Source organism: Cucurbita maxima, unplaced genomic scaffold (assembly GCF_002738345.1).
Source record: "Cucurbita maxima cultivar Rimu unplaced genomic scaffold, Cmax_1.0 Cma_Scf00001, whole genome shotgun sequence".
Classification (NCBI taxonomy): domain Eukaryota; kingdom Viridiplantae; phylum Streptophyta; class Magnoliopsida; order Cucurbitales; family Cucurbitaceae; genus Cucurbita; species Cucurbita maxima.
Genome location: NW_019272017.1, coordinates 1,044,326 through 1,057,567, shown reverse-complemented (window position 1 = coordinate 1,057,567; position 13,242 = coordinate 1,044,326). Strand labels below are relative to the sequence as shown.

At 35.9% G+C, this 13,242-nt stretch overlaps 3 protein-coding genes, 1 long non-coding RNA gene and 2 other non-coding genes across 10 annotated transcripts in view; 4 read left to right on the top strand and 2 right to left on the bottom strand.

Annotated features, from left to right (window-relative positions):
• Positions 1–942: 942 nt before the first annotated feature.
• Positions 943–1,741, bottom strand: LOC111485201. Its single transcript, XR_002718630.1, has 2 exons — positions 1,314–1,741; positions 943–1,221 (listed from the first exon to the last, which is right to left on the bottom strand). It is a non-coding gene; the product is annotated as an uncharacterized LOC111485201 (long non-coding RNA).
• A 1,432-nt stretch (positions 1,742–3,173) lies between these two features.
• On the top strand, positions 3,174–3,245 carry TRNAP-AGG. Its single transcript has one exon. It is a non-coding gene; the product is annotated as a tRNA-Pro (tRNA).
• A 424-nt stretch (positions 3,246–3,669) lies between these two features.
• Positions 3,670–5,027, top strand: LOC111485192 (CASP-like protein 4C1). Its single transcript, XM_023131962.1, has 3 exons — positions 3,670–4,320; positions 4,504–4,639; positions 4,719–5,027. Exons 1-3 carry the CDS (start codon positions 4,073–4,075, stop codon positions 4,938–4,940), a joined length of 606 nt encoding a protein of 201 aa, XP_022987730.1. The 5' UTR covers positions 3,670–4,072; the 3' UTR covers positions 4,941–5,027.
• A 339-nt stretch (positions 5,028–5,366) lies between these two features.
• Positions 5,367–5,439, bottom strand: TRNAR-CCG. The gene has a single exon. It is a non-coding gene; the product is annotated as a tRNA-Arg (tRNA).
• Positions 5,440–6,379: 940 nt separating this feature from the next.
• On the top strand, positions 6,380–9,335 carry LOC111485163 (UDP-glucuronic acid decarboxylase 6). Of its 5 annotated transcripts, none has more exons than XM_023131950.1 (13): positions 6,380–6,461; positions 6,846–6,959; positions 7,442–7,528; positions 7,608–7,695; positions 7,788–7,879; positions 7,952–8,016; positions 8,100–8,188; positions 8,279–8,356; positions 8,444–8,537; positions 8,605–8,671; positions 8,793–8,856; positions 8,935–8,975; positions 9,056–9,335. In XM_023131950.1, exons 2-13 carry the CDS (start codon positions 6,870–6,872, stop codon positions 9,239–9,241), a joined length of 1,041 nt encoding a protein of 346 aa, XP_022987718.1. In that variant the 5' UTR covers positions 6,380–6,461; positions 6,846–6,869; the 3' UTR covers positions 9,242–9,335. The 5 variants fall into 5 exon arrangements, with proteins under 5 accessions (XP_022987718.1, XP_022987700.1, XP_022987692.1 ...); XM_023131932.1 differs by having other exon boundaries at positions 6,389–6,461; positions 6,843–6,959; XM_023131924.1 differs by lacking the exon at positions 6,380–6,461 and adding an exon at positions 6,573–6,700.
• A 481-nt stretch (positions 9,336–9,816) lies between these two features.
• LOC111476453 overlaps positions 9,817–13,242 on the top strand; it is an 18,159-nt gene continuing 14,733 nt past the window's right edge. The window contains exons 1-2 of the mRNA XM_023120116.1: positions 9,817–10,233; positions 13,070–13,149. Coding sequence (XP_022975884.1) covers positions 10,012–10,233; positions 13,070–13,149 — 302 coding nt within the window. The 5' untranslated portion in view covers positions 9,817–10,011. The remainder of the gene's footprint in view (positions 10,234–13,069; positions 13,150–13,242) is intronic.

The following is a 13,242-nucleotide window of genomic DNA, read 5'->3' as shown; positions in this document are numbered from 1 at the left end:
GGGGGGGGGGGGGGGGGGTTAGAGGAAAATGCAGAAAATAAGAGAAATGAGTTTAAAATAATAATAATAATAAATATATGTGAAAGGAGTTTTTGGGAACCGAAAAATAATAAAAAATAAAGATATGGAATCCAATTCTCGCATCAGATTCCATGTTGATTTTGCAGAGGGAATGTATTTTACTTTTCTTATTAAAAATATATTTTTATTTCCTTTTTATATTTTTTATTTAAATAATTTTTATATACTTTATTATTATTTGTTCATTAACTTTTATAATGTATGTCTACCATTAATCTCCTGAATAACGTATATCCAATATAAAATTTATTTTTTTTTCTTTATATTTTCATTGAAAAATAATTTAATTAATAAACTTTATTGCGTACTAGTTTGATATGTTTAACTTAAAATGGACCATATTTAATTTTTAATTTGTTATAATTTAATATTTTTTTAAAAAATAGTTCTTATTGTAAAAATGATTTGACATGGTAATTAACCATCTAAATTTTTACGCACACAAAAAAAAAAAAATTTAAAGAATAAAAATAGATGGAATATAAAGTAGATATTGTATCAAATCCACTTCACATCATGAATTTAATATTATGGGATAAGAACGATAAAAACTAAATTGTTACCCATTTTAATTTACAAAAATTAAATTATTACATAGTAAAATATAAAAAAATTAAAATCCGATTTGGGCCTTCAACTTGGGCTACCCAAACCTAATGAAAGTGGGCTTGGTCTTTTAGAAGCCCAATATACAATTTACCAAATGGGCTGGAAATTTTATATATTTATTTTCTAATAATTTTCAAATTTGTTACATTAAAATATTTTAGTTTACGCAAGATTAAATTGCGGGCGGTTCTGTAGATGAATTAAAATTAAAATTAAAATTAAATTATTGCTGATTTATGAAGATACTTTTAAATATAAATAATTTATCTGGAAATTCCGCTAAAAATTCAAATAAGTAATCAAAATCCAACGCAAGGGAAAAAATACTCCATAAATTCAACGGTGTTCATCTTCTTCACAAACGAAAATTTGACAGATTTTCAGCTGATTGAACTCCAAAATGAATTTCAACCAACTGATAGATACGCCATTGGTTCAGCCTTGGATTGACGGTGGGTGTCGATTCCCAATGGGGTTCGGTCCTGAAGGATTCTTCCGACCGCTAGCTCTCACCTGTTCTCTCCCTTTCATCTTCTCTCACAGAAGCAAGATTTTCGATTCATGAGAAAAACAAGAAGATTTTGTCAAGAGTTAAATGTAAAAAGCAGAAGGAATCGACTCACTGTATCGACGAACATGAATTTTCTTCCCGGTTGCGCTTCTCTGGATTCAGCCGATTCATAATGATTCACGAAGCCAATTGAATGAACGCATTGAGAAGATATGAGGAGGCCGAACAGGAGGTAAGCAAGAACTAGAGTTCTATTTTGCTCTGTCATTTGTCGATGCATTTCTATGTCGAATTGAGAAGCCAACTTCTGCCGATATTTATAAGCACGAGAATGTACATACATGTACAGTTATATTTCATTCGCAACATAATCATAGCTTATTTGAAGGATTTGAGATTTCGATCCAAATTGTGTCTGGGAATCCTATGCCAAAACAGATCTGTGATGTCGATTTCTGCGTCGTTTTTCGTTGACTTGAGTGTGCAATGAGTAATCATCTTGTAAAAACATTCATTCCCATTAAATTCATAGCATGCTTCCAAAATTTTCTCCACGCAGCTGTAACATGAAATCGAAAAATACTGGTTTTGTGGTCACTTTTCATTGTGCAGCATACCTGTTTGATGAAATGCCCCAATGACATTATTATGATTTCTTCATCTTTTTTCTTCTTTTTTCAATTGATTTAGACCTTTAAGCTGCTTGTGAATGATTATCCCAAGTTCATCCAAGCAAGCACTAAAGTTGGTAACCTTGAATTTGTTGTGTTTTGTTCTGATCTGTTGTTCTTTTAAAGAACAAAAAGAAGAGCAGATGTTCCTCTTGCTTTCTTATATGTTGTCTTTCTATTGGTTTATTTACATTATATAGTGAATCCCACTCCAATTTTTTTGTTCTTTTTCGATTGAAAGATTTCACCTTAAAAGTAAGTAGGAGGTTAAAATTCAGCTAAATCTTCATCTTCTTTTAGTGTAATTCGACTATGTTACTTTAAATCAGTTCATCTGTGGAGGAAGAACTAAGAATGAGACAATATATGATGATGTATTTGACAGTGCTTATAAAGTTTGATGGTGCATTTAGGCACTTGATTATGTTCCCTTTTAGCCCTTTTGTCTTCTTTCTTTTAGAATTTTATCAGGTGGGGTGCTTTTGATCCCTATCCTGCTTGTGCTTTGGACGCATTCCAATCCAAACATGAAAACCCCATTTTAGCCCCTTTTTGTGTTTTTCTTTAGCCACTGTTTGGTTTTATTCTGAAAAGAATGAAAAGACAATCCCCTTGCTAATGGAGTCTGATTTCGTGTGGAACTTCCTTTTTAGGTTCTTCTTATAGTCTTATCCCTTTCATTCTTCTTTCTCTTAGAATTGCCTTGGTAGGTCGGAACGTACCAGTCATGATGATTCATGGAAGGAAACTTCTTCACAAAATCTGAAAGTCTTAATAGCCACTGTTTGGTTTTCTCCTTAGGATAATAACAGAACTTTTTATTCTCAAAAGAATGAAAAGACAATTCACAGTGGTATGATATTGTCTACTTTGAGTATAAGCTCTCATAGCTTTGCTTTGAGTTTTCCCAAAAGGCATCATCAGTATTTATTGATTATAAATTCATGATCATTCCCTAAATTAGCCGACGTGGGATTTCATCCAACACTTCTTATAGCCTTATCCCTTTTATTCTTCTTCTCTTAGAATCGTCTTTGTAGGTCGGAACGTAGCATTCATGATGATTCATGGAAGGGAACTTCTTCACAAAATTAGAAAGCCTTAATAGCATAAATGGTAGTAATGTTATGAGAGGTTGATAATCGAGTACAGAACCTAGCATGTTGAGACGGGCGCAGGACTAGAGAGCAAGAAAAACTCATTTTTTTGGTTGGGATAAATAAAAGCTTCCTCGATTTTTTGTGAAATTATTCTGTTTTAACTTGAGTTAAATTTTATTAGGAAAAAGTAGCCTCAACCAAGGGCATTTGGTCTAGTGGTATGATTGTCGCTTAGGGTGCGAGAGGTCCCGAGTTCAATTCTCGGAATGCCCCTAATTTTTTTTTACTTTTCGAAGATTTTTATTTTATTGTTTAAATAAAAGCACGTTTCATATTTATATTTGTTTTTCGAAAGAAGCGCTTTGGGCATTACTATTTATAACGGTCCGGCTTACCAAACACGACCGATACAATGTCAATTTTCGTGGGCCCTTGTGGGCTTCCGGTTTTTTCATCTTTATGAAATATACTAAACTGGAAAAATTTTAAAATATGGAAATGTGGGAGTTTAAAATTCAGCCACTTTCAAATTTATTTTTGAATTTTAAAACTTTTAGGTAAAATCACGAATTTTAAAGAATATTTATTTCTACTTCGATCATCATATCCTTACTTTATTTAAATTATTCAATCATTATTTATTACATCATAATAATTTTAGGCATTATTTATTTGTGTTTTTATTGCGGTTTACCAATGTTTCAACCATTATTCAAAATAATGTGAGAGAAATGATAAAATTTTGAAAGCAAATTTCTGTCACTTTCCACTACTACTACTCAGAGCCGTCTGCTACTCTCTCTCTCTCTCTCTCTCCATTTCTCACGTGGCCGCTTTGAACAATTTCCCCACAGATTTCCCACCCATTTTCCCTCAAATCCCTCTCTCATGGAACTCTTGCCCTTCTCCGTCACTCCTCCACCGCCGCTCTGAATCGTTTGCTTTCTGTCTTTCACCATAAGGGCGGAAAGGAAGAGCTAATCGAACAGACTTCCCTGATATTGGTCTGTTCGTTGATTTATTTTCGTCCCCATTTTATGTATGCACTTCTCTTCCTGTAGCTCTTGGCGACTGGAACGGCGGCGGCGGCGGCGGCGGCTATGCGATCCCCTCAGTCCCTCCGCAACGGCGGAACGTCATCGCCTCATGCTCGAATGCCTACTCCTCACCACCACCACCACTTCCACTCCACTGTCTCTGTTCAGAAACTCAAGCGCTTCAACTCTCTCATCCTCGTTTTCCGTCTATCTACCTTCTGCTTCTCCCTCGCCTCCGCTGTCTTCATGATTACTAACTCTCGCGGCTCTGGATCCGATTCCCCTCGCTGGTACGATTTCGACGCCTTCAGGTATGCCTCTCTTTCTTCTCCGATTATCGCGTCTACCTTGTTTCTGTTTCGCTTTGGTTCATGAGAAAATTTAGGTTATAACGAATGGACTATTTGGCTCGTTCATCTTCGTTCTCCTGTAAATTAAACGCGGATTGAATTCGTTAAAATGAACTCTAACAACGATTGAGAATCTTCAACCAGGTACGTTTTCGCGGCGAACGCCATAGTCGCAGTGTACTCACTGTTTGAAATGATCGCTTCCGTGTGGGAAATCTCGAGAGAAGTGACTCTCTTCCCTGAGATTTTACAAGTCTGGTTCGACTTTGGCCATGACCAGGTAAAAACCCTAACCCCTTCCTCCTCTTTCTCTTCCTCTCTCTTCTGGTCTAATCGGAATTAGGGCTCTGATTCCATAGGCGTTTGCATACCTCCTCCTCTCTGCGGATTCCGCAGGGACGGCTCTCGCGATAACTCTGAGGGGAACCGACACGTGTAGGGTGACGACCGCATTTTGCGTTCAATCAACTATCTCGATTGCACTGGGATTCGCCGGTTTCCTGTTTCTCGGGTTATCTACGCTGCTTTCGGGTTTTCGGGTCGTCTGTTTCGTAATCAACGGCTCTCGTTTTCATTTCTAACCCTGAAACTCCGACAGCCGAATATTTTGATGCGTCATGTCGTTTTGATTTGGCTAATTACATCTCACGGTCCTTCATCTTTTGATTTTTTCCCATTTGGTCCTTAATTTTACTTATCTCAGTATATCAAAAGTTATCGGTTAAAATTTAGCTCAAATGTATTAAAAAAATTCGAATTAATTATTTTAAAAAATGATAATTAGTTAAATTTTGTGAATTTTTGTTTTGTTTACGGATTTGATTTAGTACTTAAAAAATTGGATTTTAAAAAATTAAGGACCAAATTGAAAAATTAGTCAAAAAGATTGCTTGCGTGTGTGTGCTGCTCTGTTGTTCTCTACTCTATGATGTCGACATGTCGTCTGTAGCTTCACTGTCAACAAAGTTTTTTATTTATTGATTCAAAATGAAAATGGGCAAAAGATGCGATCACAGTGGGATTCGAACCCACGACCTTTAGATCCGGAGTCTAATGCGATATCCACTCCGCTATGTGACCGCCCGATGCCATCTCCGATTGAAAAAAGTATTTGATTAAGGCATTAGGAGCTGTTGTATCTTGCTCAGAAACCGAGTTTGGGAAGGCCTAAAGATGAACAGGCGGCGGATCTGATTTCACGATGCAGAAAAAGAAGCGAAGAAGACGATCTGTTGTATTTTGCGTACCTTTATGTTCGTCTAGGGCTCTGTTCGATGCGATTGGACTCGAACAGATTCCTGAGTGAAACAAGAGCAATCAACTCGATTGACTTCGATTTTCGCCTGTTGCAGCAGCTATTCACTCGAGCAGATCAGGATTGAAACAACAACAATCAAAACTCCATCGATTTGGATTTCTGCCGGACGCAGCAGCGACGGCTGATACGGAACTAGTTTTGGAGATTGCTCTTAAAGATCAAACATAGTTATAACCTAAGTTTTGGTTATATATATTTGATTTGGGGCTCACGAAAGCTATGACCCCCACTTGTTTTCAGAGTAATTTATAATTTAGATTAAATTATTATTATTATTTTTTAAAATTTCATCTAATTTTCTAATATTTATATTTTCAATTAGATATAAAACGCAATTTTTAAAATAATTTGTGTAATATAAAAAATAAACTAAATATTAACAAAAAAATAGAAATAATTTAATTTTCAAATAAGTATTTATTCGGTAAATAAAGAAATAAATAAATATTACAAGAATTCAACTATCCGTAAAAACATATTTTATTGGATATATTGGAATCTACAAAAAGTGATTTTCTGGAAAGAATTCTGAAAAAATATTTAATTAAAAATAACACGTCATAATATATTTAGCCATCCAACCAATCTTCGCTTACCACGTGGAAATGTAACACTAAGCTTGCTTACACTTGATAAAAATCAAAGTAAATTATTTTAAATATTGACAATATGATGACTAACTCTTATAAATACGACATCCAATAGTCCATTCTTTTTTCATGTAAATTTATCTCTGTTAAATTCTCAATTTCCTCAAGAGGAATCCCAGATTTCGATCTCTCAGGTAAATTTGCCGACCCCTTTGGATTTACAGTTACCGTTGTTCCGATTCAAAATGTCGTCGTTTTGGGACGGTAGCCATTGTTGTTAAAAGGAAGCTTTCGTCTCTTTTCCCCTTTTCGTAATTCTCACGTTTTTTCAGATTCCATCTTTTTTAAAATTTAAAGCGTTTGATTGTGTTCCAATTCCATTCAACATTATTAAATTCCACGATTTTTGGGGTCTTCGTTTATTGTCTGAGGGGTAAGATAGTTCGTCGATTTTTTAACCCTTTTGCTTTGTTCTTCAAAAGGAACATTTCATTTGTGGATTTGTTTTTGACCCAATTCATGATTAGTGCTCATTTTGAGTTTTTTTTTTCCCGTTTTGGTTCTTATTTGAGTAGCAGAAATTTTGAAGAGAAGTTTCAGTGATGGCTAGGGAGTCGTCAAATGGAGAGGTTTATACCTCTACAAAACCCCCACCGCCCCCTTCTCCTTTGAGAAGTGCAAAGTTTTTTCAGGTAACAATCTTTAGATCAGATCAGATCATGGGATATCTTTGATCAGCTTGAGTTTTCTGATGGATTCTTTGATGAATTTGATTGGTATAATTGGGGTGAAATCTTTTGTTTCTTGTTCTTAGTTTCTTATATCTGTTGTGTTGATTTGATATTGTACATTTTGGGTTCTAGTTTGAATGGATTCGCTTCAGAAAGGCTAACTTTACCGAGTTTGGAGGGCAACCCCGGTTGAACTAGGTGCCCTCGAAGAATATGATTCTAACGGTCGATTAGCAGAGCTAAGGAGGATTCAATTAGGGAAGCATGCCAGTATTTTTGTCTTTTTTCTTGGGGTAGAATCAGTTGGGGAGTGACTGAGTTGGTGTAATAACGATTGAGGCATTCTAATGAAAGATCTTATAAGAGTCTGAACTTTTTGTTGATTTAAGAGTGTATCTTTCAAGAAGATTAGCATGATTCTATGTTTTGTGTTTCGGTGGCAGGCCAATATGAGAATTTTGGTTACGGGAGGAGCGGGATTTATCGGCTCGCATTTAGTAGACAAATTGATGGAGAATGAAAAGAATGAGGTATAAAAACGTCGATGGACGAGTTATAAACAACGACGTTTGGCAGTTGATATTCTAGGTCGATTTTACTTCTCTTTAGGTTATCGTTGCGGATAACTATTTTACTGGCTCGAAAGACAACCTTCGAAAATGGATCGGTCATCCTAGATTCGAGCTCATTCGACATGGTATATACTCTGTCATCTTTAAGCTCTTTTTGCTTTTTGGTTTGTTTACTCGAACTTGAAATGACCCGTTTTCGTCCATTGCGTAATGCTAGACGTCACCGAGCCATTGCTGGTCGAGGTGGATCAGATATACCATTTGGCTTGTCCTGCTTCGCCGATCTTCTACAAATACAACCCTGTAAAGGTATTAGAGTTTGAAATTGGCTGCATTGTTATTGCAAATATGATGTTCTAACTTTGAAGTCATGGTGTTCAGACAACAAAAACAAATGTTATTGGCACATTGAATATGCTGGGACTTGCCAAGAGAGTTGGAGCTAGGTTAGGACAATAACTTTCATGACTTTGAATTGTTCTTTAGTAATGAACTGGTTTAATGTATATGTCTTTTATGTTGTTCTTAGAATTTTGCTTACGTCGACCTCGGAGGTGTATGGTGACCCTCTTGTTCATCCCCAGGATGAAAGCTATTGGGGAAATGTCAATCCAATCGGTATGTCGAATATTCTCAAAACTGATGTCTACTGATTAGCTTAGAATTCTGCCTTCGTAATTTTCATGCTCGTAATTCTGCTTCCATAAGGTGTAAGAAGTTGCTATGACGAAGGAAAGCGTGTGGCCGAAACATTAATGTTTGATTACCACAGGCAGCATGGGATTGGTGAGACTCATGTTCTTGTTATGGTCCGTGTTAACTACGACCTGTTTTAACGTCGATATAGTAAAACTAAGAACTTTTCTGTAACAGAGATAAGGATTGCCAGGATTTTTAACACCTATGGACCGAGAATGAACATCGATGACGGTCGTGTTGTTAGCAACTTCATTGCTCAGGCAATCCGGTAAGTTTGCATCAGTAGTATATTTGCTTTCATTTATGAACTCTTTTTTCCTTTCTTTGAAATGCAGTGGTGAACCATTGACCGTTCAGGCGCCCGGAACACAAACGCGGAGTTTCTGTTACGTTTCTGATATGGTTTGTGAAAATTAAAATTGACCCAGTCCTGAGCTTTACTTGTTTCCTTGATTTACCTGTCGTTGTAATCGAATATGGAGACTGTTCTTGGCTCATTGTTTACTACTTCTAACTCATCAAGGTTGATGGACTGATCCGACTCATGGAAGGAGAGAACACTGGGCCAATCAACGTCGGGAATCCAGGTTCGGTATCATAGAACGATGAACTCTAAGAAATCTGTTGTTCAACTATCGTTAGTAACTCTATCATTATTGTGCTAGGTGAATTCACCATGCTCGAACTCGCCAAAACTGTCAAGGAGGTACGATATCTCCGTAGAAGTACGGATAGACAAAGCTTTCGGATTCTTGGTTTAAGTTTGAATGCCGTTTGTTTTTGCAGCTTATCAATCCTGATGTCGAGATTATCATGGTCGAGAACACCCCGGACGATCCGAGACAGAGGAAGCCAGACATTACGAAAGCGAAGGAGGTTCTTGGATGGGAACCAAAGATCAAGCTGAGAGATGGACTGCCTCTAATGGAGGATGATTTCAGGGCAAGGCTTCAAGTGCCAAGAAAGAACTAAATTTTGGTTTGTTGGATGATGAACATTGTTGTTGTTGAGAGCTCAAGATGTTGAGGAGTTTTTGGTCTTTAATAAAATGATTTATTTTCATTTATGTCTTTATTTTATTTAAGATACACAAATTTAAATTTACATGAATAATGAATAAAAAATAAATAAAAATAAACAATATCTCAAAACTCGCTGAAAATTCAATTTTTCCTTTAAAAAATTAATTATTTAGATGAAATAAAAAATTTATTTAATTTATCTTTTATTCAACATAAAATTAAAAATAATTTTTTTATTAAATCAGGTAACTTCCTACTAAATACAAAATTAAAATAGACCGATTAAAAACATTTACTATTTTCTAAATTTGTAAAAAATAGATAAATACAATCTAATTCAACTTTATATTTTTTTCTTAAAAATTAAATTTAAGAAAAATAATTATTTTTTTAATTTTTTTTCATTTCATTTATTTGTTTGTTTCTTTATTATTATTATTATTATTCGAAATCTAAATTTTCCAACTCCGATTTAATTTCTTCTCCATTATTTCCTTTTTATTTTATTTTTTTTAGAAATTGTTTTATATTTTCCGTCTTCCATTTCATTCATTCCTCTTTCATTCCTGAAACTCTCTCACCGGCTGTGAAGCTTCCGACAGTTTTTTTTTCTGATTCTGTTTCAAATGTAGAAGGAAGCACTTCCGACCTCCAGCATCCAACAACTTCAACTCACTCCTTCTTCTTCTTTGCTTTTTCTCTGTGGAATTTTGTGTTCTTATGTCTTCCGCCTTCAGTCCTTCCCGGAGCCCAGGGAGTTCCCGGCTCCATCACTTGGGACCGGTGTCTGGTGTCTCTCGTTTGAGATCTTCATCGCTCAAGAAGCCTCCTGAACCGCTACGAAGAGCCATCGCCGATTGCCTCTCTTCCTCTGCTGCTAATTCGCATCATGGAGGTCCCTCTGCTTCAGTCGTCGTTGCCGAAGCTTCCAGGACTCTTCGGGTGAGTAATTACGAGGTTTCCTGTGTTCATTTTGTTTGGATCTTGCAATTCTGCTTGGATTACTCCAGAATCCGTCTTTTCGGATTCATTTTTTTTTAATTGGAATTTTCCGTTTGTTTGACTTAAGCTGCGTGTTCTGTGGGAATTTCGATGGGTCTGAGGTTCATTTGTTGCCTGGTTGAGGGCTGGGATTTCTAACATTGGCTGGCTTCTTGTGAACGGGAATGGTTGTTTCGTGTTTTCCGATTGAATTGTGTCGATGTACATCTGTTGTTTTTTTTCTTCTTCTTTCGTTTTCTAATGTCGTATGATTCGGAATTGGATGTTGGAAGTATCGTCTGTGCCTTTTTTGTAGATTATTGGTAATGTAAGAATGCAACTATAGCGTTCAAGTGGAAGTATAATTATGGCAATTTACTTCTCTTAGGTGAATGCGTTCCCGTTAATCAATTACTTTCGAAGAAATAAATGAAAACTAAAATAGAACGTTCAAATACTCGTGTCGAGTTGAACTATATAAATCTATTCCGTTGGGGTTTATTTGCATCCTGGGATAGTTCTCATATTTAATTTTTCACCAGTTATAATGAGACGGTATCATCTTCATTCTCATTCATTTGCTTTCTTATTTGTTTAATTGATGTATTTTTATATCTGCACAAGGTCGTGCTTTTTCTCTGATAATGGCGTAAAAATTAGAACAGTAATGAATATAAGGATGGTTCGGCAGTACAAAGCTTTCGAATCTAGTTAAGAGGCAAGATCAGGGGATTAGACTCAATTAAGCTAACGCTACTTAGTATTTTAATAATGCTGCCCAGTTAGGCATGCCCAGAAATTCTTTACTACCAAATTCTGTACCAATAGCTCATCATCGCAGCATGGTAGCCTGCATCGGACTACCCATTGCTAATCTGTCATTGAATGCGCAAATGATTTGCATTGCTCGCATCCTATCTTTTTACCGATTTCTTGGATATGCTTGAGCCAAGTAGAGCTAAGGTGTAAAACATTCTTTCTATAAAGATTAGCTATTTCACCTGAGTTGAAAATTGAAATTATTTGAGAATTCATCCAGTCACAACAACCTAAGTATGATATTCCTGCCCCACTTCATTATAAATCAGCTAGCCTCGAGCTTAGTAACAGGTCAGTAATAGCATATGGATTTTAGCTATCTAATCTTCTCTGAAAATTTAAAACTTCATGAGGATGACTGCATGCTTTGTAGCTTTATGTTTTAGAGCTTATGAGAAGCCAAAGCTTTGAAGCTTTTTTGTTGGTACAAAACCTGGACTGAAAGAAATTATAGCCGAAGATGGAAGAGAGCACTAAGATACCTAGCATATAACGAGTGGCTTGGTGTTGACCAATCCTTCCTGGGATGGTTGTGTGGTTTGCCTTCATTAATCCAAGTGTTGTCAGTGAGTTCTTTGAAGTGTTTCAGCCGGAGAACTACAGAGGACCTATGTTGGAAACAAAAACACATCCTTAGTGAGCTAGCTTACGTCGTCACCTTCCAAATACCAGAAAAGGATAAGTGAAAATGTGTGAGTACTTGGCTACATGCACAAATAAAGGGCATCATCACTCTTATTAGGAGGGATAATCATTTTAAAGATTGATACAACATTAAATTTAACATAACCCATTAACCCATTAACAATGGTATCAGAGTAGGAGGTCATGTGGTTTGAACCCCATTAATTTCATTTTCCTCCCCAATGAATATCGATTTCCACTTGTTGGACCTTCCACAATTTCTAAGGTGGGCAAGTGTTAAGGTATTAATATAAATTAAATTTATCGTAGCTTATCTGATAAACTTTTGGGTTGATTGGTGATTTAACCATTTTGGTTGGCTTTGATATAAATACCTACTAATTTTGTGTAAGTTATCAACAAATCCGAACTTGGCAAGGCTTCCATACCACAATGCCGGCCCCCAAAAACACCTTTGAAGATTTGAATATTATACTGAAAGGCAATGAAATTGTCCAGCCATCAGCAACCTAATAGACAAAGTTCACAGGAAGAAGAAGATCTTCAATTGAGGCTGGAACCTAAACTTTAATGAAGACATAATTCTCTTGCCACGACGGTTCTCTAAAAAAATTGATGTGATTCTGTTATTTCATCCAACTCAGACTGATGCAGTTGTTTATCTTTAAAATATTTTAAATGTACCTTCCTCTTCAATAATAAGTCTTCTCAGCGTCTCTGAGCTTACTCATGGAAATTCTCTCAGCCTATCAGAGCTTAGTCATGAGAATTTTGTCACCACTGAATCACTTTGACGAGAGAAAGCTAGAGAAGGTGTAATTGGAATAGGGGCCTGATGGAGCGCTCCATCAATTGAAATTGACCCTTGTCAGTCAGTTACACTTGTCTCATGCCTGTTGTGTTCATTTTTTTTTATAAGATGACGAAAATAAAATGCATGTCAGCAAGGTATGGTCATGGATCTAGCTGTCTTAGTTTAGATTTTTGCAAGGCTTTCTTGAGTAAATTCTTTATTCAATGCTTTTGAAGATTGTTTGGACGTTCAGTATTAGTTTGAACCCAAATAAAGGTGCAGAATATGGAGTAGGTGGTGGTTCATCCTCCCTCCCTTCCACAATAATGGGTTAGATTCTTTAAGTATGCAGCTCTCTTAAGTTCAGTTCAATACTCGATGACTCTTGACATTTAGAACACTTTTCAGTGTCTACTGTCTTCTTTGAGATTGGAGTAGCTTGTTACTCTAAGGCTCAATTAGTGAAAATTGCATATATATTACCAAGGTATCATCTCATTAGGACTTAATTTTAACATCACAAGTTTTATCAAATGACAGGACTATTTGGCAACACCTGCAACGACAGACCTGGCATATTGTGTGATCTTGGAACACACAATTGCAGAGAGGGAACGAAGGTAACCAAACTTGTTGATCATGTTGGTTTTAAAGAGACTCATGTTTTTTTTTTTTTTTTTTTTTTTTTTTTTTTTTTTTTTTTTTTTTTTTTT